The 22,576-nt window shown below is 43.5% G+C and overlaps 1 protein-coding gene across 13 annotated transcripts in view; it reads left to right on the top strand.

Annotated features, from left to right (window-relative positions):
* CCNJL (cyclin J like) overlaps nt 1-22,576 on the top strand; it is a 49,637-nt gene that overhangs the window by 18,368 nt on the left and 8,693 nt on the right. For all 13 annotated transcript variants that reach the window (XR_005583536.1, XR_005583537.1, XM_039483865.1 and 10 more), the window contains one exon: nt 21,721-22,020. Coding sequence is in view for 11 of the 13 variants with exons in the window: in XM_039483865.1 (XP_039339799.1) it covers nt 21,721-22,020 (300 nt within the window). In the remaining 2 variants the exon portion in view is untranslated. The remainder of the gene's footprint in view (nt 1-21,720; nt 22,021-22,576) is intronic.

Raw genomic sequence — 22,576 nt, 5'->3', positions numbered from 1 at the left:
AGGGTTCCCAGCCAATAGCTCTACATAAACCCCTAAACATTTGTACCACTGGAGAACTTTTGCTCACAGTGATGTCTTCTACATCAATGCATCTATGACTTGAGTGAGAACCTGGCTAGAAAATTTATAAGTACAGAATATGTACTAAAATGTGACACAGCAACTAATGGCCATTTGAGTAAAGTGACGCTGTCATACTTGTTCAGGTTTCTTGGTCTGTCTTGAAAATGAGCCTGTGACAAAGATAGCTTTATTTGTTCAGCACCACCTCTGCACTCAAGGCTATGCAAGTGGTGGATGGCACTGATGCAGCCACAAGGATCCTACTTATGGTCTCTCCCGAAATGGGTTGTGCTAGGATAATTCTACCATACAAAGGACACTTAAGGCAGCGTAACACTATGGTGGAACAGACAAAAGATTTTGGTATGTTTCTAAATCTAGAGAAGTGTTGCCCTTTTTTCCTAGCTCTGAAAAAGGTGGAGGTTATTGTATCATCTTTGAAAGATAGAGGAGCTAGGATTGGTGAATGATCATTTAGTTGCTGACTTACCTTGCAGTAAAAGCTGATTAAAATTGGAATGGAGAAGAAACCAAAATAATGGCATTGGCTGGAATTAGTTCAATCTTTTCTTTGAGCCTGGTATTTTGGTTCAGTCTCATTTTTTTTGAAAGAAAATACCAGATTTAAATATCCCTAAACACTAAGGGCTTGTCTACACTTACATTTTATAGCGCTCTAACTTACTGGCTCAGGGGTATGAAAATCACCTCCCTGAGTGCAGCAAGTCTGAGTGCTTTAAAGCGCTAGTGTAGACAGGCTTTGAGCACTGGGAGCTGCGCCAATCCTCTCGTGGAGGTGGATTACCAGGAGAGCTCTGTCTCAGTGCTCGTGCGTGACCACACTCACACTTCAGAGTGCTGCCGTGGGAGCGTTCCTGCGGCAGCGCTTTGAAGTTTCCAGTGTAGACGTACCCTTTTGCAAGCTCAGAACTGAACTTCACAACTTGCAGCTCATCTTTTAAAATCTCCAGTACTGCATAACTTCATTACGTTGCAAAAGAGGGGCTTCCAACTGCTGAAGTAATGCCAGTTCAAAGCACTTACTTTCCAGGTCACTTTGATCTAAGAATATAGTAGTTGTCCTTCTGTTTATAATGGATGAAGGAGGTCTCAAAGCTTTTGGTCTTCTCTGCCCCCTCCCTTTTTTTTTTTAAACTGTCTAGCCTGGAAGAGTGCTGTTAAGGTATCATTCCAATAGTTCTTCAATCAGATTTAGGGGAAGGACTTTACACATTTAACTTCAGTGACTTCCATTATAGAGAGAGGATGAAGGGATTTGACATACTCACCCCTTCACTCAAGGTATGACTGCTAACGTATACCTTGCAAGGATCCCTACCTCATTTCCTCCTCCAATCAGGAAAGATTAGACTATATAGTTCTCCCAACTTCTAGGTTAAAAACAAGCAGAGAAACTTTTCAGGCTGCCCTTTATATAAAGAAGCAAAAAAACCCTCCCCTAACTGGGAGGAGGAGGAAATCTTTTGCAGGTCGCCTCAGGTGTAATAAGGCAAAAGGGAACTTGCAAGCTGCCTTATGACAGCAGTAGAGGAAAATATTTTGCAACTTCTCTGAGCATTGTAAGGAGGGAGTAACTTCTAAAATGTGTGATAACCTAAATATAAGTAAGGGCTTTTTCTAAATACAACAGTTATATTGGTACAGGTAAAGCAGTCCATGTCAGATTAGGCACTGGGCCAATGGGGCCTATGCCCAGGGCAGTGGCGGCTCTAGAAATTCCGCCGCCCCAAGCAGGGCGTGGCGTCGCGCCGCTCGCACCGCCCTTCCCCGGTCCCGCGGCCGGGGCAGAAGTGCCTGCAGACGGTGCCGTGGTCCCGCGGCTCCGGTGGAGCATCCGCAGGCATGCTTGCGGGAGCTCCTTCCGAGCCGCGGGACCAGCGCACCTGCCGCAGTCATGCCTGCGGGAGCTCAAGCGGAGCCGCGGGAAGAGGGGACCCTCCGCAGTCATGCCTGCGGCAGGTCCGCTCGTCCCGGGGCTCCGGTGGACCTCCCGCAGGCATGACTGCGGAAGGTCCGCGGGAGCCAAATGCCGCCCTGCCAGGACAATGCCGCCCCATGCGCCTGCTTGGCGCGCTGGGGTCTGGAGCCGGCCCTGGCCCAGGGGCCTGGCCAACTGGAGGGGCCCCCAAAAATGGGTGTGCCCCACTCTGCCCGGTGGTCCTGCTGGGGAGTGGTGTTAGGGTCTGGGGGCTTTCCCTGCTCTGGGCCCCCCCCCCCCCCCCACATACACCTGGTGCTCCAACGAGGGAGCAGGCTCGGGGCACAGGGTCTTGCTGGAGCGCCAGGTGGGCAGAGTGGAGTGGGGCAAGCCCCCCGTGTCCCAACCCTGCTCCCCAGCTGGAGCACAGGGGGACTGCAGGCGGAAGGGGTGAGGTGGCCCCATAACACCCTAATTTGCCCCTGGAAAGCAGTACAACCCTCCCCCTTGCCCCTTCCCAGTGTCAGCATGGTTGCACCACAATAGCTTATTCCTGTGCATCACCTTTATAACTGTGTCTACACCACGAGTTTTACAAAAATAAAATAGTTAAGAGTGGAACAAAATCTGCATGTAGATGAGGCCTTAAATGACTGAAGTCTTAAGCTTGCATACAAGGGGATATTTACCCATATAATTATATTGGCATAACTCCCCATCTGGATATTCTGCTCTTCTAGAATAAAAGTTTTTTTTTTTTGTTTGTTTGTTTTTTTCTGGTTTATATTGTATCATTGTCAAAGTAGCACAAGCTAAACCAGGAAAAGGTACTCTTAGTCCTCAATTAGTGCCCATGTGGGGAGATATGCCAGGAAACTTTCCTCTGTGGACAAGCCTTGAGAAGCATCAGTTTGAGAGAGTTCTCCACCAGTCTCAGGAAACTTTGATCTACTGAACCACCCTGTAAGTGTGGTTTCCCTGAATATCTGTATAGGTACATCTAGACTTCTGACAAGCTTCTTCCACTGTAGCAAGGAGGAAAAAACTGTTCTTCTTCGAGTGATTGCTCATATGCATTCCAGTTAGGTGTGCGCGCGCCACATGCACGCTCGTCGGAAGATTTTTACCCTAGCCACACTCGGTGGGTCGGCTGGGCGCCCCCTGGAGTGGTGCCGCTATAGCGCCAGATATATACCCCTGCCGACCCATCCGCTCCTCAGTTCCTTCTTTCCGCCTGTGACGGTCGTTGGAACAGTGGAGTGCGGCATCGCTGTCCTCCAGAACCCTAGCTTCTCGCTCTTGTCTCTACCTCGTTGTGTATATAGTTCCACTTTAGTGTAGTTAGAGTTAGTTTACTAGTTTAGTTGTAGTTTTTGTATAGTTTACAGGGGAATTGGGGGACTAGCCCCCTTTTTTCCCCCCGACCCGGTGTGGGCTCATGCCCAAGGCACCGGGGTTTAAGCCGTGCTCAGCCTGCCAGAAGCCGATGCCGGTTGGAGACCCTCACGAATCTTGCCTGAAGTGCTTAGGAGAGTCTCACCAGCAGAGCATTTCTATAAGAAGCTGTATAGCTTTTCAGCAGAGAACAGAGTCTCTTCAAAAAACGAGATAAGATGATTTTTCAGTCCATCTGGTGAAACATTTGTTGTAGTTTAAAAACAAGTGAGACTAAATTACTACATGAAGCAAAGAGAATTAATCTGAGTGAAAAGTAGAGCTGGTCAAAACTTTTTTTTCGTTTGAAATGTGTTTTTGATTTTTTTTTCTTTTTTTCATCAAAATGGACATTCTAGGGGAAGTGTCTAGTTTTGACTGAGTTTTTAGGCTGACATAAACAGAAAACCTACTGGGTTTCTGTTACTTATTTTAAAAACCTGAACATTTTTGATATTTTTTCTTTAATGTTTTGTGAAGAAATAATAATAATAATAATAATAAAAAATTCCCTACCAGCTTTAATGAAAAGCACTTTGTGGTGCTGTGATGCTCTGTACATCAGAGAATCACCCTACCCCCCCATGTAAATCTTTATAAAATGATTGTGTGGTATCCAATGCAAAGTTTGTCATGTTGGGTGTCATTGGAAGGCTCATGATGCACTGAGCATGGTTGTTATAGTGATGTTATAGTAATCATTACAGTAATGTTATAATTTCATGTATATAGTTATGAGGTTGAAAATGTACCCTCATGGCTTAAAGCAAGCCCATGCAAAATCTTGCCAAGGACAGAGAGGCAGTTCACACCTCATCAGGGCATGAATGGGACAAACCCAGCCCAGCCTCACAGGAACAATGGACGCTGGCATAGGCGCCGACTTCTACTGGTGCCGGTGGGTTCTCTGCCTCCGGCCCTGCCCTGACTCCACCCCTGTCCTGCCCCCTCCTGTCCCCATTCCAACCCCTTCCCCAACCCCCTGCCCTGGCCCCGCCTCTTCCCCACCTCCTCCCTTGAGCGTGCCACGTTCTCGCTCCTTTCCCCTCCATCCCGAGCTTGCTACAGCTGTTTGGCGGCGGGAGGTAGGCAGAGAAGCTGGGACGCGGTGCGCTCGGAGGAGGCAGCGGTGGTGGAGGAGGAGGTGAGTCGGGGCAGGGAGCTTGGTCAATTTTTCCCCGTGGGTGCTCCAGCCCCAGAGCACCCATGGAGTCGGCACCTAAGGACACTGGCTTAGGCAGCAACAAAAGAATCTGTTAGACCTTCAAATGAGTCACCCCCTTCCTTTGGTCAGTCTGGAACTGTGATGAGGTAATGCTCACCTGACTCTGAAAGGCGGGGGGGGGGGAGGGGGGGAAGGGGCAGCAAAGCCAAGAGGAAAGAAAGGACATGATAAAAGGGAGAGACATTTTGCCATGCTCTCTCTCTCTCTCCCACCTACATCTACAGACACCACCAACACCAAGTGACTGAAGCACTGATCAAAGAGGAGAGCCTGGCTGAAGAGCCAGCCTGTGGTGAGAAGCATCTAAGTTTCTAAGGACATTGAAAGTGTTAAGATCAGCTTAGAATGCGTTTTCCTTTTATTTCATTTGACCAAATCTAACTTGTTTTGACTTGTAATCACTTAAAATCTATCTTTATAGTTAATACATTTGTTTGTTCTACCTGAAGCAGTGCATTTGGTTTGAAGCTTGTCAGAGACTCCCTGTGAGATAACAAGCCTGGTACATATCAATTTCTTTGTTAAATTGATAAACTCATATAAGCTTCCAGCGGGCATAACTGAACACTGCAAGACGGAGGTTCCTAGGGTTGTGTCTGGGACCGGAGATATTGGCTAGTGTCATTCGGTTGCAAGTAGCTGGGAGCAGCTTACATGCCAAAGGCTGTGCGTGAACAGCCCAGGATTGGGGGTTCTCACAGCAGAGCAGGGTAAGGCTGGTTCCCAGAGTTAAGGACTGGAGTAACCTAACAGCTCACCGGTCTAGGGGAACGCCACAGGTGCATTTAAAAAAAAAACTCTGAAGACCATGCACACTTGCCTATATCTCTGCGTTTGTTAGCAGGTAAAGTAACTTACTAGTTACAAAATGTTTGACAAATGGGAAGGCTCTTGCAGTTCCAGAACAATCTGGGTCCATTTGTGCTGGCCAGGCAAATCATATTGGAACTTGAAATCACTGTAACCAAGGTGTGTGTGTCCCTTGAAAAACCATTGAGTAGTTGTAACCTGCTTGCCACTACTGCTTCAAATGCATGCAGAATGGGAGGGGTGGAGGAGGTTTCTGCAGTTTTGAGGGGATTAATATTAAAGCCCTGTGCACACTAATTGAAAATGAACGAATGCTAGTGCAAATAGGACAAAACCTTCACGGTTGTTTTAGAAAATGTGATTTGAGACTCCTTCAATACTGGTTCACAGGGAGTCTGTTGCTGGAAAATGGCTTTCAGAAGCAGTTAAATACCATAGGTCAGGAAGGCTACAGAGATTAACACACCTCCCAGAGTTATCAGTTTATGGAGATGAAAGGCATTTGATTCCTGAATCAGGCTGTCTGGGTGCCCATTCAAACAGCATTGTGGTGGTCCTTATTCTCGGGAAAGAATGCAAGACTGGAAGATTTTTCTCTGTAAAATTCCCTCTGAGGCAGAGGGGAATCTTATCTCTAAATTGCTTACCTAGTCTTGACTGAAGTAAAGGAAACCACTAGTTAATGCTCTGCAGAACCATACCATAATTTAAAACCTAAGGCCTGGCTTACAGACACTGATTTCTATACCAATATAACTCTTTTGATTAGGAGTGTAATTATTTTTTAAAATAAATTATACCAGCACAACCCATTGTGTGGACATAGTTGTTCTGCCATAAAGGTGCTATATTGGTATAATTACCAGTGCACTAAGGGGGAAGGAGGATGCACAGCTTCAACTATACCTGTAGCGTTCAAGCGGTACCGTTTTTTGTGTTTAGACTATCCCTAAAGAGAACTCTGTTTTTATCAGTATAAAATCCTGCTCTCCTTTCTTCCCTGAAGAGCTAACCCTCAACAGCTGGCTTTAGGCAACAGATCTCATAGACTCATAGACTTTAAGGTCAGAAGGGACCATTATGATCATCTAGTCTGACCTCCTGCACAATGCAGGCCACAGAATCCCACCCATCCACTTCTATAACAAACCCCTAGCCTATGTCTGAGTTATCGAAGTCCCCAAATTGCGGTTTGAAGACCTCAAGCTGCAGAGAATCCTCCAGAAAGTGCCCCGTGCCCCATCTCCTTCCATGAGTTAACACAGGGCAACTTTGAATGCTCTCACAATTTTTAGTTATTGTTCCTTTCTCCTCTTGAGGGTTCTGCTTTTATTGCAATGTAGTAATTTATTTTGTTTAGCCAAACTCCATGAGCAATCTGTTAGCTGCTTCACTATACTCAGTGCCGTGTTGCTTCCAGAACATTCTAATTTCTCAGAGGGTTTTTACCCAACTCCCTAAATAAATAGTAATAAAAAAAAAAGTATTAACAGGTTCACAGATTCTTGCCATGTAAATATCAGAAACAACACAATCATTACAACAGTGAGCTTTTGTTTAAGGCGACATGATACAGGATTATCAAATCTCTCTGTTGAAAAAGGTGTTACCATATTACAGAGTTTACACAACTTCTTAATCCTCCTGTGTGCTTTCCAAGAGCTGAGTTTAAAAAATAGAGGGAACTGGAGCGAAAGGAGAACACATTAACACTACCTGAGCTGAGGTCAGGTACGGGCAATCTCTCCCCACCCTGTTCTCCCGCTGAGCATGTAGAGCGGCTTCCAGCTCATCCGGTGGATTCTGCTTTGCGACGCCCTTGCTATGCACAGTTGGAGAAAGTCATTAGTGACAGCACAGCAACCAACCAGCATGAATGCGTAAGTGCCCTGTGCCTTCACGGGGGCAGCTCAGCTGCTTGCTTTCAGCAAGGAGGATTGTGGGCTGCCTTCCAAAAGCTAGAGCAGCGCAAGTCTCAGCTGTCTGAAAGAAGATGCATTTGCAGACTCCTTTGTTGAGACTAGAAGGAGGGGTGGGTGGGAGAGAGAGCTGCTTTCTGACTGAAAGGCTGAGAGAGAGCATTGCTCATGAGTGTGCTCCAAGGCAGCGAGACTCGCTTTTCAGGGCCCCTGACATATGTTGTTGGTGAGCTAAAGAAAAGCTTCCACAGGCCCTATTCAGTCCAGTTGGCAAAACTGCTTCATTGACACATGGGCAGGCAGCCTGTTAGTTTGGCTTCTAACAAGTTTGGTGTTGTGGGTTTTCCTTTCACTTACAGTAATTCTCTGGGAGTGAGTATCATCTCTGTTTGTACAGTACCTATCACAACGAGGACCCATTTCTTGATTAGCACATGTAGGTGCTAGTGCAATATAAATAACAGAAGTGCAGTAAATTGTTTCCTGGTCAATGTTAGAAATTAAGTCAGGTAGGATGGCACATAAGATTTCACTGTGAATTTAATTTCTCCCTCTTGTATAAGTGGTCGCTTTTTGATTTAGCTTGTCACTTGTGGTTTGTTTTTTGTTTTTTTTGTTTAGCGTAAACCCTTTCCTTTTATGCTGAAGGATAAGACTGTTATACAAGTTATGCAGATATTGGTTATATTAGTGTAATTTTCCCATATAGACAACTCCTAACTGTACCACTCTGGATATGTCTCCACTGACCAAAAAAAGTTGTGTGTTCGCTACAGGATGACTAACTTGTGTTGACTATCCTGCTGTAAAACATAGTGGAGGCAGGACTTACCATGAGGTAAACTAGGCAAGGTCAGCGACTGGTGGTGGGGGAAGTAATAGTGCTGACTTTGCCTAGCTACCCCAAAGTATAAACTACAGGTGCCTTGTCTCCACTTCAGATTTTACAGTCAGATAACTATGGCATGCTAATCTCTCTGCGGGGAAAAACCAATCCTATTCTCGCCCCCCCCCCCCCAACACCTTTGGTCAGAGAAGACAAAGCTTCTGTCTGGCCACAAGGTTGGAGAGTTCTAGGCCTTGCAATGGGTTCAGAAAATTGTTTCCCCCAGGTGTCTTCTGCATGTCAGTGACTTGTGTGAGGAGAATTCTAGCTACCTCCTTGAGTGGGAAACAATTTATGTTGACAGTAGGTCTTCCATCCTTGTTATATTCAGATTGTTACAGGCCCAGAACAGCAGAGTTTTTGATAAACACAGGTAAATGAAGTTCATTTGGTGTCCTCTGTGCCTGGCTCTCTCCCCTGTCTTCAATTTATCTCCCCATAAACATTCCATTCTTATGAAGCTTTAGCTTCACTGCACAGCTGGAAAATGCTGACTAAATGCCTTGGTAATGCCAAATGCTCCTTTCTGGGGTAAGTACAACCTGGTTGCCCTTACTTTACTGAAGCTTACCCTACAACTGCCAGGCTTTAAAATCCTTCCCAGGAGTGAGACTCTCTCTCTGAAGGAGAGAGTCTCAGAGGTACCTGAGGCTTATTTTGAATTAACCTCCCTTAGCTGGGCATCAGTATTGGGGCCAGCTTTCCATCGCTGCCAAGTCTTATGTAACTCTGTTTTTTTATAAACCTGCTACTGCTGTTGATTCAGCCTTCCTTTCACCACCATCGGTTCAATGTTTTTGCTCACTTCCCTGTTTCTCCGTTCCCAATCCCTCTCCTTTCTCTACACAGTTCTTTGTCACGCTCCTGATCATCTGTTCTTCCTCAACCCTCTGCACACTTCAGCCTTCTTTCACCACCAGGCTGCCTTTGTGTGTATCCTTTCCTCCCCATGTTATCAACAGACTGCTGCTGCTGCTGCTCCTCTTATTCAGGGCTGGGAGACAGCGGGTGGGTGACTTGTAACTGGTGCTGGCCACTCCTGGTTCCCTGGCTGGCGTCATTACGGCATAGTTTGGTGAGAAGGAAGAGCCCTGAAGCAGGAGCAGTTGGGCTGAATGACAAGACAGCAGCTGTAAATATTACTCTTCCTTAATGAGCGATGCTTGTCATGTACCTGTTTGCTAACAACTTGAATACATTTTAATATTTTACAAGTTAGGCCCAGGCTGACCCAAGTGTTGGGTTTCCATTTTAAAGTTACACTGTATCCCCCTCCTCCCATACCATGTGGCCTAGTGGATAGAGCACTGGAGCAGGACTCCAGAGATGTGGGTTGTACTTTCAGCTCTGCCATTGGCTCATTGTGTGACCGTGGGCAAACCACTTCCCCTCTGTGCCTCCATTTCCCCATCTTTAAAATGGGGATGATGCTGACCTAATGCACAAAGAACATTGAGATCAAATGAAAAGTGCTATATATGAGCTAGGTTATAAGGGGACCCTAGAGAACTTTGATAAATTCCAAATATTAATCCCCCCTCCTCCCCCCTCAAATCAAATTTCTATGTCATGTTTCAACTGTTTTCCTATTTTTTCCCCAAGATGACACGTCTTCAGGAGATGGGGGGGATGGAGTGCATTGCCTCTAATTTATCACTTAACAGCTCCACACCCCAAAGTGTCAAAAGGAAATGCAGGCAGTTGAATGATTTTCAGGAACAAGACACTGACAGTCTTAAAACCAGCAGTGATTTGAGCTGAGGTGGCTGAGTGGGGTCCTTATAGCACCACTGCCTGAGCCATCTGTTGATCGCCATAATCTTGTCACACCTTTGTTGCCCTTCTCTAGGAACAGGCAGAATCCCACTGAAGATCACCTGAGCCTCGATTTCCTTAAGCGTCTTCCCCAGCCTGGCATAGTCTCCCTTGATACGTTCCAGCGAGAACCTAGCCGTATCATTCGTTCCCACATGAAGGATAATCAACGGATTCTTTCCTGCTCCCATTAAGATCCTTTTCAGCCTCAGGTCCACATCCCGTATCTTAGCACCCGGCAGACAGCACACCCTTCTGTTCTCCGGATCAGCTCTAGTTACAGGCCTGTCTATTCTTCTCAGTAAGGAGTCCCAATCACGTAGACCTGCCTTTTCCTGGTGACAGTTTGATTCTCTGGTCTATCCCCTGCTCCCACTGGCCGCAAGTCCTCTCGATTCCTGTTCGCCCTTGCAATCCTCCGCAACCCATCCTGTATTCTCCTGGGGCTCATATTTGGTGTTGTCTCCATTGACTCTTCCCCTCTTCCTGTAGGGCTAGCTGCTCTCTTTTTCCTTGCCCTCTCACCTTCAGCGACCACCTGCTGTGTCCCTTCTTCATTTTCCAACTCTGCAAACCTGTTCTTGAGCTCTATTTCTCCTTCACTGGCCCGTCTTTTCCTCTGCCTGGTTCTCTTAGTTACATGCTTCCACCGTCCACTTTCCTCACTCAGCAGTCTCCCCTCAGAATTCTTTGGTCCTGCTTCCATCTGCAAGTCTGAGATTATCCCTTCAGCTGCCTCATTTCTTTGTTCCATCATCTGCTCGAACCCCCTTCTAAACTCGACCTGAGTTTCCACCTGCATCTCCAATCCTCGGATCTTTTCTTCCATCAGCTCTATCAGGCGGCACTTCATGCAGACGAAACTCTTTTTGGGTACCCCCTCCAGGATCATGTACATGCCGCGGCTTCCACATCTGGTCATCCTCATTGTGTCTTTCACTGCTGCCTCTGTATCGGTCATAGCCTTCCCAAAAAACCTGCTCCTCCAACAGAACTCCCAGTGAAACTCCCCTGTTTACAGCTCCATTTGCTGGCTGCTGTGCTTAAGAACACTACTGGAAGAATATCTTATTTGTATTTTACAAAACTGCTATAGGCAGAGAACAAAACATTGAAAATTAAAGCCCAGATCCTGCACACACTTAAGCAGGTATGTAACTTCACTCACCCAAGTAGTTCCACTGAATTCAATAGTTCTGCTCATGTGCTTAAAGTTAAGCATGTGCATAAGTGTTTGCAGCATCAGAGGCTACTGTATTTTTTATTATTATTTTCTTTAGAGCCATCACTTGAAAACAAAACTGCTTCAGTATTTAATGATATGTTTAGGTTTTTCAATGCATTAACAAAGGAATTGGAACTCTTTACACACAGGCCAACAGTTTCAAAAATAGGACCCTACAATCAGGATTCTAGGAAAATTTAGGCACCTCAGAGTGGGATTTTCAAAAGCATCTAAGAACTTGTCTATGCTTAAAATGCTGCAGCACTTCAGTGTAGATATTACATACAGCAGTGGGAGGAATTCCTGTCAGCATAGGTAACCCACCTCTCCGAGAGGTGGTAGCTAGGTCGACGGGAGAATTCTCCCATCAACCCAGTGCTGTTTACACTGGGGGGTTAGGTCGGTTTAATTGTGTCGTTCAGGGGTGTGGATTTTCATACCAAGTGACATAGTTATACAGACCTAAGTGACTTCATACTGATGGAGTATAGCCTGGCTGAAACACTTTCAGCTTTCTTGATTTGTAGCTATAGAACGTGTCGAAAAATAGCATTGGTTGCAAATCTGGCACAGGCTGTTTACCTATAAATGTTTGACAATTAAGGCTGGGGAGGGGGGAAATAGCATTAACAATTTACAATATAAATTGTGATTTCTTTTTAAATGACTTTGCACCCTAATTGTGACTTAACAGATCTGATGCAACAACTCTTCCTGTTTTCAAATTCAAGTAATTTTAAAGTGCAGAGTGGAAGTAAACTGCACCATGTGCTCAATGAATTGAGAAGCAACATTGATAGGTCAGGCTGGAATTAGGGTAAGAGAAAACATGTCCATATATAACTTGATACGATCGCTGGAAAGTTGTATTGGAAAGTAGCTCAAGTAACTTAATATTACAGAATATTGTTTGCCATAGGACTTCTTCAACTTCCTGCGATGTTACCTATCTGCAATGTGACAATTTGAAGGGCTGCTTTGTATAGAATTTTGCTTCAACTCCTCCAGCTAAAGTCCATATTGTAGGTCATGGATTTCTTCTGGTTGCTAATTTTTATTTAACATCCAACTTAGAAACTACCAGTGCTAAGGAGCAAAAGTTAAAAGTAGTTCTGAGAGCATTCAAAACAGCTGAAATTTGAACACCACAACTGAACTTAGCTGTCATTGTTTAAATTTAAAGCATGTAATAAATCATCTTGATTAAAGCCAAACAGGACAGAACGTTGTTTTCTTGTTACTTTCCTGGTTGTACAGTCATGGATTGTTTTCCAAACTGCAAAAAGCTTTTGAAGACATCTGTGACTGAGTGGGAAGAAGGAGTGATTTAGAATTTATGGAACTGATTGTTTGTTTAGCTAGTCCTTAGTTACACAAGAACACAGAGTTTCTCACAGAGATCCGCCAGTGCACTCTTCTGAAATTTCTGTGCCAAGGGCTAGGATAGCTTTAGGTGAGTCATAAAGTCCAGAGGGGGAACTTTAAAAACTGATTCAAAATGATCTCTAAAAGTGAGAGACTAATGCATGAACTCTGTGCCCTAATATCAGAGGGGTAGCCCTGTTAGTCTGGATCTGTAAAAAGTGACAAAGAGTCCTGCGGCACCTTATGCGTCTGACGAAGTGGGTATTCACACACGAAAGCTCATGCTCCAATACTTCTGTTAGTCTATAAGGTGCCGCAGGACTCTTTGCTGCTTTGTGCCCTAATTCACTCTTGAATCTTAGTTTCTTTTTGGTTCATTGACTGTGTCACTATTTCTCTCCTGCTTCACTGTTGGAATTTTAAGGCTGAATTTTATTTTTAATAAATAACATGCTTTTCGGCACAATGGCTGCTGCTCTATAGACATTCCTAAGGTGTTCATAAAATAGTGTAGAACACATCCTTTGGTTATAAAATATTGCTCTGTGGCAATACCTGAAGAAACTCAAATAATATGGAGGATGTTGTCATTTTCTGAAAGTTAGACAAGTTTTTTGAAACATAACGTGTAGAATTAAAATTTGTAGTGTCACCTTTTTAATCTGCTGATGAGAGTCAAAGATCAACAAAGGAAAACATCACCTTGAACAGCAAGATCTTACTGGTTTTTTTTTACTTTCATATTTTAGACTTAATAACAATAACAATCAAATTTGTACAGTAGATAGCTCTGATCTTTAAAGGCTCTTCCTGTTAGTTTGAAAAATGGATTGATGACGGGAAGATTCTAAGGGTGTGTAGTAGCACTGATCACTGCAGAAGCAAAAAGGAATGATAACCTGTTTGTCACTCATGTGTAACCATACATCAAAGTAGTTAGTTTGAATTTGCAGCAAACAAATAATTTAAAGCGAGAAACTCTTTTTAGTGAATCTGTTTTATTGCTGCCTTTGAACTATGTTGAAAATTTTGCAGTGCAGAAGGCATTAATTACTACATTCTTAACTTCGCACCAAACTAACCCTCTCATTATTCCATTATCTCTCGATTGGTCACATACTGGGAATCAAACGTGTGTGACACGGCTTCCATTCAGGAAAGGTGAATGGAGATCTGTACGCACTGCTTTTCTAGTGGCAATGCTCTTTATAACTACTTTTGAGAAGTAGATGACTCATTCAGGGGAAAGCCACAGTCCAGTACAGTGGTAAATGTAACCTAAAGAAGTTGAGTGCAGCACAGCCATCCTGGCTCTGTGAAAATGTATACTGTCTCCTAATCCCATAGGAATTATTTATGTTAATTACTTGGTTACTGTATACTTTTCCTAACCTTTCAATGACCTGATCTTAATGAGGCCCTGCTAGACAGGAAGAAAAAGAAATTCTGCAAAAGCAGGGCAAAGTTGGAGCTGCCTGAGGGCTTTGTGTCTTCTCTCTTGTAGCATGTGCATTTTAGCTTTCAAATAACATATCTGAATGAGTTTTCTTTCTGAATATCAATCTTTAGCTGCTGAGTTTCCCCAAATCATGTTGTTTCTCCACACTTGACTGCAGGCTTTTCACCAAGCCCCTTTCAAACGGTCAGAATAAATGGTCGTTAAATGATTTACAGAGGGGTGGTATAAATTAGGGGCTACTGGAAGCAAAGGACTGGGATTTGGGGCTACTACACTGTAGTCCTGGCTCTGAAGCCTCACTTCACGTGAAAGTCACTATGGTCCAATCTTGATGGGTCAATGGGTAGATATGCTGGAGGGTAGGGATAGGATACAGAGGGACCTAGACAAATATTAGAGGATTGGGTGAAAAGAAATCTGAGGTTCAACAAGGACAAGTGCACTTAGGACAGAAGAATCCCATTCACTGCTACAGACTAGGGACTGAATGGCTAGGCAGCAGTTCTGCAGAAAAGGACCTAGGGGTTACAGTGGCCGAGAAGCTGGATATGAGTCAACAGTGTGCCCTTGTTGCCAAGAAGGCTAACGGTATTTTAGGCTGTAGGGTGACCAGACAGCAAATGTGAAAAATCAGGACAGGGGATGGGGTGTAATAGGAGCCTATATAAGAAAAAGACCCCAAAATCGGGACTGTCCCTATAAAACCGGGACATCTGGTCACTCTAACTGTATAAGTAGGGGTATTGCCAGCAGATGGAGGGACATGATCATTCCCCTCTATTTGATATTGGTGAGGCCTCATCTGGAGTACTGTGTCCAGTCCACACTACAAGAAGGATGTGGAAAAATTGGAAAGAGTCCAGCGGAGGGCAACACAAATTATTAGGGGGCTGTAGCACATGACTTATGAGGAGAGGCGGAGGGAACTGGGATTGTTTAGTCTGCAGAAGAGAAGAATGAGGGGAGATTCCAAAGAAGATGGATCTAGACTGTTCTCAGTGGTAGCAGATGACAGAACAAGGAGTAATGGTCTCAAGTTGCAGTGGGGGAGGTTTAGGTTGGATATTAGGAAAAACTTTTTTACTAGGAGGGTGGTGAAGCACTGGAATGGGTTACCTAGGGAGGTGGTGGAATCTCCTTCCTTAGAGGTTTTTAAGGTTAGGCTTCACAAAGCCCTGGCTGGGATGATTTAGTTGGGGATTGGTCCTGCTTTGAGCAGGGCATTGGACTAGATGACCTCCTGAGGTCCCTTCCAACCCTGATATTCTATGAACAAGGGGAGATATAGCTTTCAATCAGGTTAGCTTCATAAAGTTAGTTTAACGTGACTGAAAAGCCCTTTAGGGATGCCTACACTAGGGAAAAGGCCTTTTAAAAAAAATGGCTAGCTCACACACCTCTTCCTACAGTAGAGCAGGCCTTAATGCTGATTAAAACACAAGCTGGCATATTTGTAGGTGTTCAAAGAGTTTTGAATCTGAGTACAGCTATTGGGCATTCCATATTTTATGGGTACTTGAGTGATTACCTATTGCATTGCAGTTTGGCACATTAAATTAGTGTATGTCATTAGATCTTTACCAGGTAACTCAGAGCTCACTTTTGAGGGTGGGGAGAGAACTGTTGTAAAATGTGTGCATTTGTCTTTAAGACAATCCTGGACAAAGAGGGGAACTTCCAAGTGCTAGACATCTTTAAAAATAAGCAACTTATCCAGGTGCCTACGGTGGATTTAGGAGACTAATTTTAGTTGTTAGAAATTTTGGCCCCTGAATCTCATCTGTTCTGAAGTGAAAGATGGTCTCACTACAATAGAAAGACCCATTAGCAGGCAGCACTTGTGTAGACTCAAGAGGAAAGGTAGTCTTGTCAAGAGAAGAAAGGCCAGTGGTTAGGGCGCTAGCCTAGCATTTGCGAGACATTCGTTAAGTTCCTGCTCTACCAGATTTTGTATGTGACCTTGAGTAAGTCCTTTAAGGCACGTCTATGCTGCTATGGCAATGCAGCTGTGCCACAGGAGTGGGCCAGTGGTCGACAACCTCAGGGCTGCCCAGAGGATTCAGGAGGCCTGAGGCAAAGCGGGGGAGCTGTGGCGCTTGTACTCACCCAGTGGCGGTCCAGGTCTTCGGCGGCATTTCGGTGGCGGGGAGCCCTTCAGTCGCTCCGCGTCTTCGGCAGCACTGAAGGGCCCCCCGCCAACGAAATGCTGCAGACGACCCAGACCGCCACCAGGCCAGGGCTTGTGGAGCCACTGTGGGGCCTGGGGCAAATTTGCCCAGTTTGCGCCCCCCGCCCCGGGCGGCCCTGGGCAACCTGCGACCCACGCCACTTCCTGCAGCTCCCATTGGCTGGGAACGGCAAACCGCGGCCACTGGGAGCTGTGCCTGCAGACGTTCAGTGTAAACAAACTGTCTTGCGGCCCACCAGCGGATTACCCTCACAGGCCGTAGGTTGCCCTCCACTGGTATAGACCCTTCCTACGTCAACGGAAGGGTCGTTCCTATCAATGCAGTTCATCTACCTCTCTGAGAGGCATTACTGCACCTGCACCAGGGATTAGGTCACCCTAACAGTGGCACTCAGAGCACAGTTTCTCTTCACAGTCCTGAGCGATGTAGCTATGTCAATCTAATTGTTAAGTGTGGGCCAGGTCTTAGTTTCTCTGTGCCTCCATTCCTCATCTATAAAATGGGGATAGTAGCACTTTCCTGTCACAACAGGGGTGTCTGAAAGGAAGAAGACTGCGAGTGCTGAAATACTATGGCAATGGAGGTTATTGGTTAAAACAACAGCACTTGGGTAGCAATGATAGAAACCTAAAGAAAAATACTAAACATGAATGGCTATAGAGGCTTGATATGCAGCTAGATTCCACAGAACTGGGTTGAACAGAGCTATAAGCAATGCTTGGAATGGCAGAACAAAGGTCAGAAACTCTTCAGTATTTCTTAATCTGCCTCATTTCTCCCTTTGCCCAGAGCACTTCTCCAATTTTATTGTAGGCCTCATACTGCTGCAGGCCATGTAGTTATTGAAGTATGTTTCCATTCAACCAAGAAGGTAATATTTACCCACCAGATAGAATGTTCAGAGGAACAATTTGGCTCTGCGTTGGGAGTGCTGCATATTGAATGTAGCATGTATAGAGCTATTTACATGTGTGTTTTACACCATATGAGTTTGAAAACCTACTGCAGGGGTCGACAACCTTTCAGAAGTGGTGTGCCGAGGCTTCATTTATTCACTCTGATCTAAGGTTTTGCGTGCCAGTAATACATTTTAATGTTTTTAGAAGGTCTCTTTCTATAATATATAACTAAACTATTGTCTGTAAAGTAAATAAGGTTATAAAATGTTTAAGAAGCTTCATTTAAAATTAAATTAAAATGCAGAGCCCCCCAGACCAGTGACCAGGACCCGGGCAGTGTGAGTGCCACCGAAAATCAGCTTGCATGCCGCAGGTTGCCTACCCCTGACATACTGTATTTACAATTTTTTTCCCCCCATGGATAGGTATGTAAACAAATACAAGAATACTAGGAGCAGAGGAACTCTCCTTGGAAGGAAAAGCCTAAGAACATGGTATAAGCTTCAACTTGCCAGATTGTTTCTGGGATCCAGACCTTTCATGTCTAGCTTCAGATAGAAAGACCTTTGTTTTTCTCCCCACGGGGGAGTTGTGAAAGATGAAAAGTAGGCCTTTCCGAAGGCAACCTGAATGCAGTATAAAATTGCAATGAATGTGTATAACTGAAAAATGTTTAGACTTTGATTAAACCAGTTGGAGTGTTGAAAAATAATACTTCTAGTGCAGGATGTTGAAGGGAAGTCACTTTAATCACAGCTGACTAGTTCCATATTGAAAGAGAATGCATCCATGTGAGTAATTTAGGGCTTCTATATATATGTTGGGAAAACTTTCACCAGGATAACAAAATCTGTTTAAAATTGATCTAATTATATTGGCGCAAACCTCTGATTTAAATCTTTTCAATTGATTCAGGTTTCCAAGCGTGAACCAGACCTAAATCTAGCAGTGACTAACCTTTTGTGATAAATTATTTTAGGACATTTCTCTACTGCAGAGTTAATTGGGCTCATTGGTATCTGGGTTAGTATAGCCTAGGTGCGAGCAGCCACTCTGCAAAGCAATACCTGAGTTTTGTGTCCTCGTTGTTGCCCAAGCTTTAGACTATACCCCCAGATGAGCCATCAGCCCTGGCTGAAATGTGAGAGATGGGGGATTTGTGTTTGAAGGGTAGGGGAATTAACGATAAAACATGAGTGAGAGCCAGAGGTAACTCTGAAGTGAAGACATACCTTAAAAGTTGGTGTGTAAAAGGGAAATTACAATGTTTTTTAAATGGAGTGATTTTTCTTTTTAAAAGAAGTAAATTAAATTGGCATTAGTAATTGAGGTCTTGTTGGCCGTGAGACTTTGGTGATGCAAATATTTGCTCTAATCACTAGGCGACACAACTTCAAAAGTACCACTGAAGCAATTTATACTTTTTAAGGTGTATTTCTCCCCCGCCACACGCAACCCAACATATTGTGTGTGCATATTTAAAAACAAAACCAAAAAAACCACAAGGGCATATGCATAGTAGTGTTGATAGTCTTGGTAGCACAGTAAGATTTTTCTGTTTTGGGCACTGGTATAACATTACTGAATATTTGTAATTTTAAATCTCCACTTGCCCAATCCAGTGAAATTGGTGGTGTTAATCTCTTCGTTGCTCCCATTTTAGTTCTACTAGGGTCTATTGAATCATTACCATGACGGGGGCACCTTGCAAGGCATATGACAGAGGTTGAGGAAGGGTATTATGGTCTTGTCTTTTAAGATTGTAATTTGACCTAACTAGCAGTTGGAGTATTGAGCTGCTCTCATTTAGGTGGCCAGCATTGCAGAAGGGACTAAGAATACTTTGGTACCTACTTGGTTAGAGACCAAGTCTATGCTGCTGGAAAAGAAAACAAGAGGGATATATTTGCACTAGAAAGAGCTGAAATTCTGGCTAAAATGATATACAGGCACTCATCTTCAACACATCATTCATTAAAATAATGGGTTAAGTGCGCGTGTTAGTTGATTTCTTGAAGCCAGTTTTTACTTGACAGTAATATGATTCTCCTGATAGGTCGGTCTATATACTATAGCATGCTCAGAAATTGAGGTGTTTTCCTGTCCCTTTCCATGAGAAATCTGGGAGAATCTGAGGTTTTTAAACAAAGATATTGAATAAATTGATGTCAATGTTGGCTAAAACCCCAGCATTACCAGAAAGGCATTTGTCAATAGATAAGTGAAGTGTGTATTTTTAATAGGTTACAGTTTTTCTGTGGACTCCATTATATACCCAATCATTAGGAGTATATATTTTAAATTAGACTATTATTTAAAGCAGTTAAATTGTGAGTTAGCACCATAGCTACTGCCCTGTTCTCTCTATTTAAATAGCAAATGCTTAGGTTCAGATCAGTTTTTTCCCCAAAAAGATAACTTGCTATAGAAAATGGCTTGTTTTTTCCAGTATATATTTCTATTATCTGAAAAGTTAAATGTCACAGTTCATAGTTTAGCAGATTGTTTTGCTTAGATACATGCTTATCTTGGATTTTTTATTCACTTCTGAAACCATGTGCAGTATAAAACTCTTAAAATAGGAGCAGATTCTCTTTTCATATTGAAATACAGTTTTCCTACAGAATGCAATTGCATCTCCCAGGATGTGCTGCCAAGCTTTCCGCTATGTATAAAAATGCTAATGAATTCCAACATCTGCTTCTATAAGATCCTGAACAAATGTTTAATAGATAAATTATTGTTAAGCAGATGCAGTCAATCTAATTCAAGATGGCTGCAAAGATGGGGTTACTTAGTTTTAAGGCAGAAAGCAAATTCTAAATCAGAGAAAAGTAGATGGATGGTTAAACTCAAGGAACAAGTTATTTAGACCACTCATTTATTTATTTTATTTTATTTTTTAAAAAGGTCCCTGGTGTCTTGAGACTTCCCTGGAAGTGTATTAGCGTTCTTAATTTATCTGCACTTGTGCATCAGGGAGCTGCCATTGTGTATCCAAAGGAAGAACCAAGTTGTGGGTCTTGCTGATATTTGGTCTCCGAACCAAATTTTAAATCTCTTCTCTAACCATATTCTTTCCTGATCATGGGTTTGATGTGCACTCCTTTAGCTACTGATAGCTGTTTGAATACTAGAATAAAAATGTAGGGATTTATCAGAGGGAAGATAGGAGAACAAATAGAGAGGTCTTGTTCTTTTCCATTTCTCACTGTACTTCGTATCTTCTTATTTTGCATTATATTTTATAGGCTCTTCTTTTTACAAACCTCTTTATGTTTATGGTGACTGATTTTTAGGTCAGGTTTTTGTATTTAAACATTTACAACCATCTGAGCCTGAGCTGCACTGCAAAGACTCTGCACTGGGTGAGCTGAATATGGGATAACAGCAGCAAGGATATACAAGGGCCAGTGGTGTTCAGTACTATTCTAAAAAACATGCTTAAAATCTGCTTGGGTTTATTTGAATGGATTTGGAGGAAGAGGAATTTACTCAGGCTTTTTCTCCCTCCCTTTCAAATTTCTTGCTGATTTTAAAGCACTTTTATTATTTATCTACCACAATCATCTCTATTGAAGTAGCACCCAAAGGACCCACCCAGGGATTTGGGTCCCATTATGCTAGGCATTTTACTGAGATGCGCTAATTAAAAATAAATTGGACAGATTTTTATTTTGTTAATTTATCTTAATACCACGTAGAAGAATCTTATAAATGTTCTGTGCTATGGAAACAAGCTCTTTTTGAGAACCTTGCAGGGAAAATATTACTCAATTGCAAATCAACGTCCCTTTTTTTTTTTTTTTGTCTGACTCTGTTCCTAAACCTTGGAGTGTGATATAAGTCCTCATAGGGAGGTGGGCTTATCCTTTGGGAGATTCGTTTAGGATTCCAATAGCTTTGGCTGGGTCAGTTTCACTAAATCTTTAAGGAAAGACAACATTAGTGATACAACTTCATAATAGTGCGAGCATGTACCCATCTCTGTAAAGTTTGCTATTGTCCTAAGTTGTGTGGGCCTCCTCGACTTGCATGTATCTAGTGTTGGTATTTGGCATATTAGAGTCGCTCTTAAAGACAAGGAAGCTGAGATTGAAAGATACCTTATATTCACATGGCAAGACTTGATCAGACCTCACTTTCCTTCCTTTTGCCCTTGCCCCAGTAAGTACTTCTGGAGCTCATAGTTCATCAGAGCTGCACACCTTTGTCTTGCACAGATAGATCAAATACAGTGTTTGCACAGACCCTGGCAAGTCTGCATATACACCCCCTGATGAGTTTTGGGTTTAAGTCCACAAAACTCTGGCTAGACCCGCTAGAAGAGCAGGTTCCCCATGCTGCATGATGAATCTGTGAATTCTACATGCTTACTAATGTACAACTGACACCAGGATCCTTTGAATCTAGGTGACCTTGGGCTGACGTTTTTTTTGTGTGTCAATTTTGAAATCCATCTTTAAATTTTTATTTATTTATTTATTTTAAGGCAAATTTGAAGAAAAGGAGGATCACGTTCCAAAGCTGGAGCAGTTAAATAACTTGGCTTACATGTGCAACGTGAATGTGGTGCTAAACAAAAAAGACCTGCTCAAGATGGAACTACTACTCTTGGAAAACTTCAACTGGAATCTCTGCCTGCCGACTCCAGCACACTATATTGACTACTACCTCTTCGCCTCTGTTGGTGAGAAGGACCTTCACAATGGCTGGCCCATCACATCCCTGACCAAAGTCAAAGCTTTCATGGAGAAATATGCTTACTACTTCCTTGATTTCTCAGTGCAAGGTAATATCTCAGTCCAACTGTGAGAGGTTGGGTATGTAGAGACTTACTCTCGGGTAGTCTTCCAGTGAGCTAATGGCAAAAATCCATAGCAGACAAATGCTTTTAAAACTGGCACAATGTAGGTGCAATACAAATACCTGCTAAAAGCAATATCTTTCCTCTGTATTGCTATGGACTGCAAATGGCGCAAATTATCAAAGGCACTTCTGGGGGAAGAACCCTTCTCCTAGAAGAGTCCTTATGGCCCTCTTTGCAAGCATCTGAAAGCAGGTTGGAATTACCCAGCCCTAGAACTTTTCTGCGATGCCCCTGAGTAAGAGTCACTAGAAATGGGGGCTGTGGATTTTTACTTCCTTTCTGAGGATGAGATGTTTTGGAGAGCTGCTAAAAAGCCAAAGGGGCTCACCATCTCAGCTGCGGCAAGATTTGAACTAAAGTGTATTTTTGATTCCTGAAAAATTAGGTTAAGGTTTAAGTGGCCCAACCTAGTTCCAGTTGAGACCCTTCATAAAACTTGATTAGGAGTCTGAGGATTCATTCAACTTGCATGAAATGG

The sequence above is a fragment of the Mauremys reevesii genome, linkage group 8 (assembly GCF_016161935.1).
Source record: "Mauremys reevesii isolate NIE-2019 linkage group 8, ASM1616193v1, whole genome shotgun sequence".
Lineage (NCBI taxonomy): Eukaryota > Metazoa > Chordata > Testudines > Geoemydidae > Mauremys > Mauremys reevesii.
The sequence above is the reverse complement of the archived record's forward strand: the minus strand, read 5'-3'. Positions and strand labels throughout refer to the sequence as shown.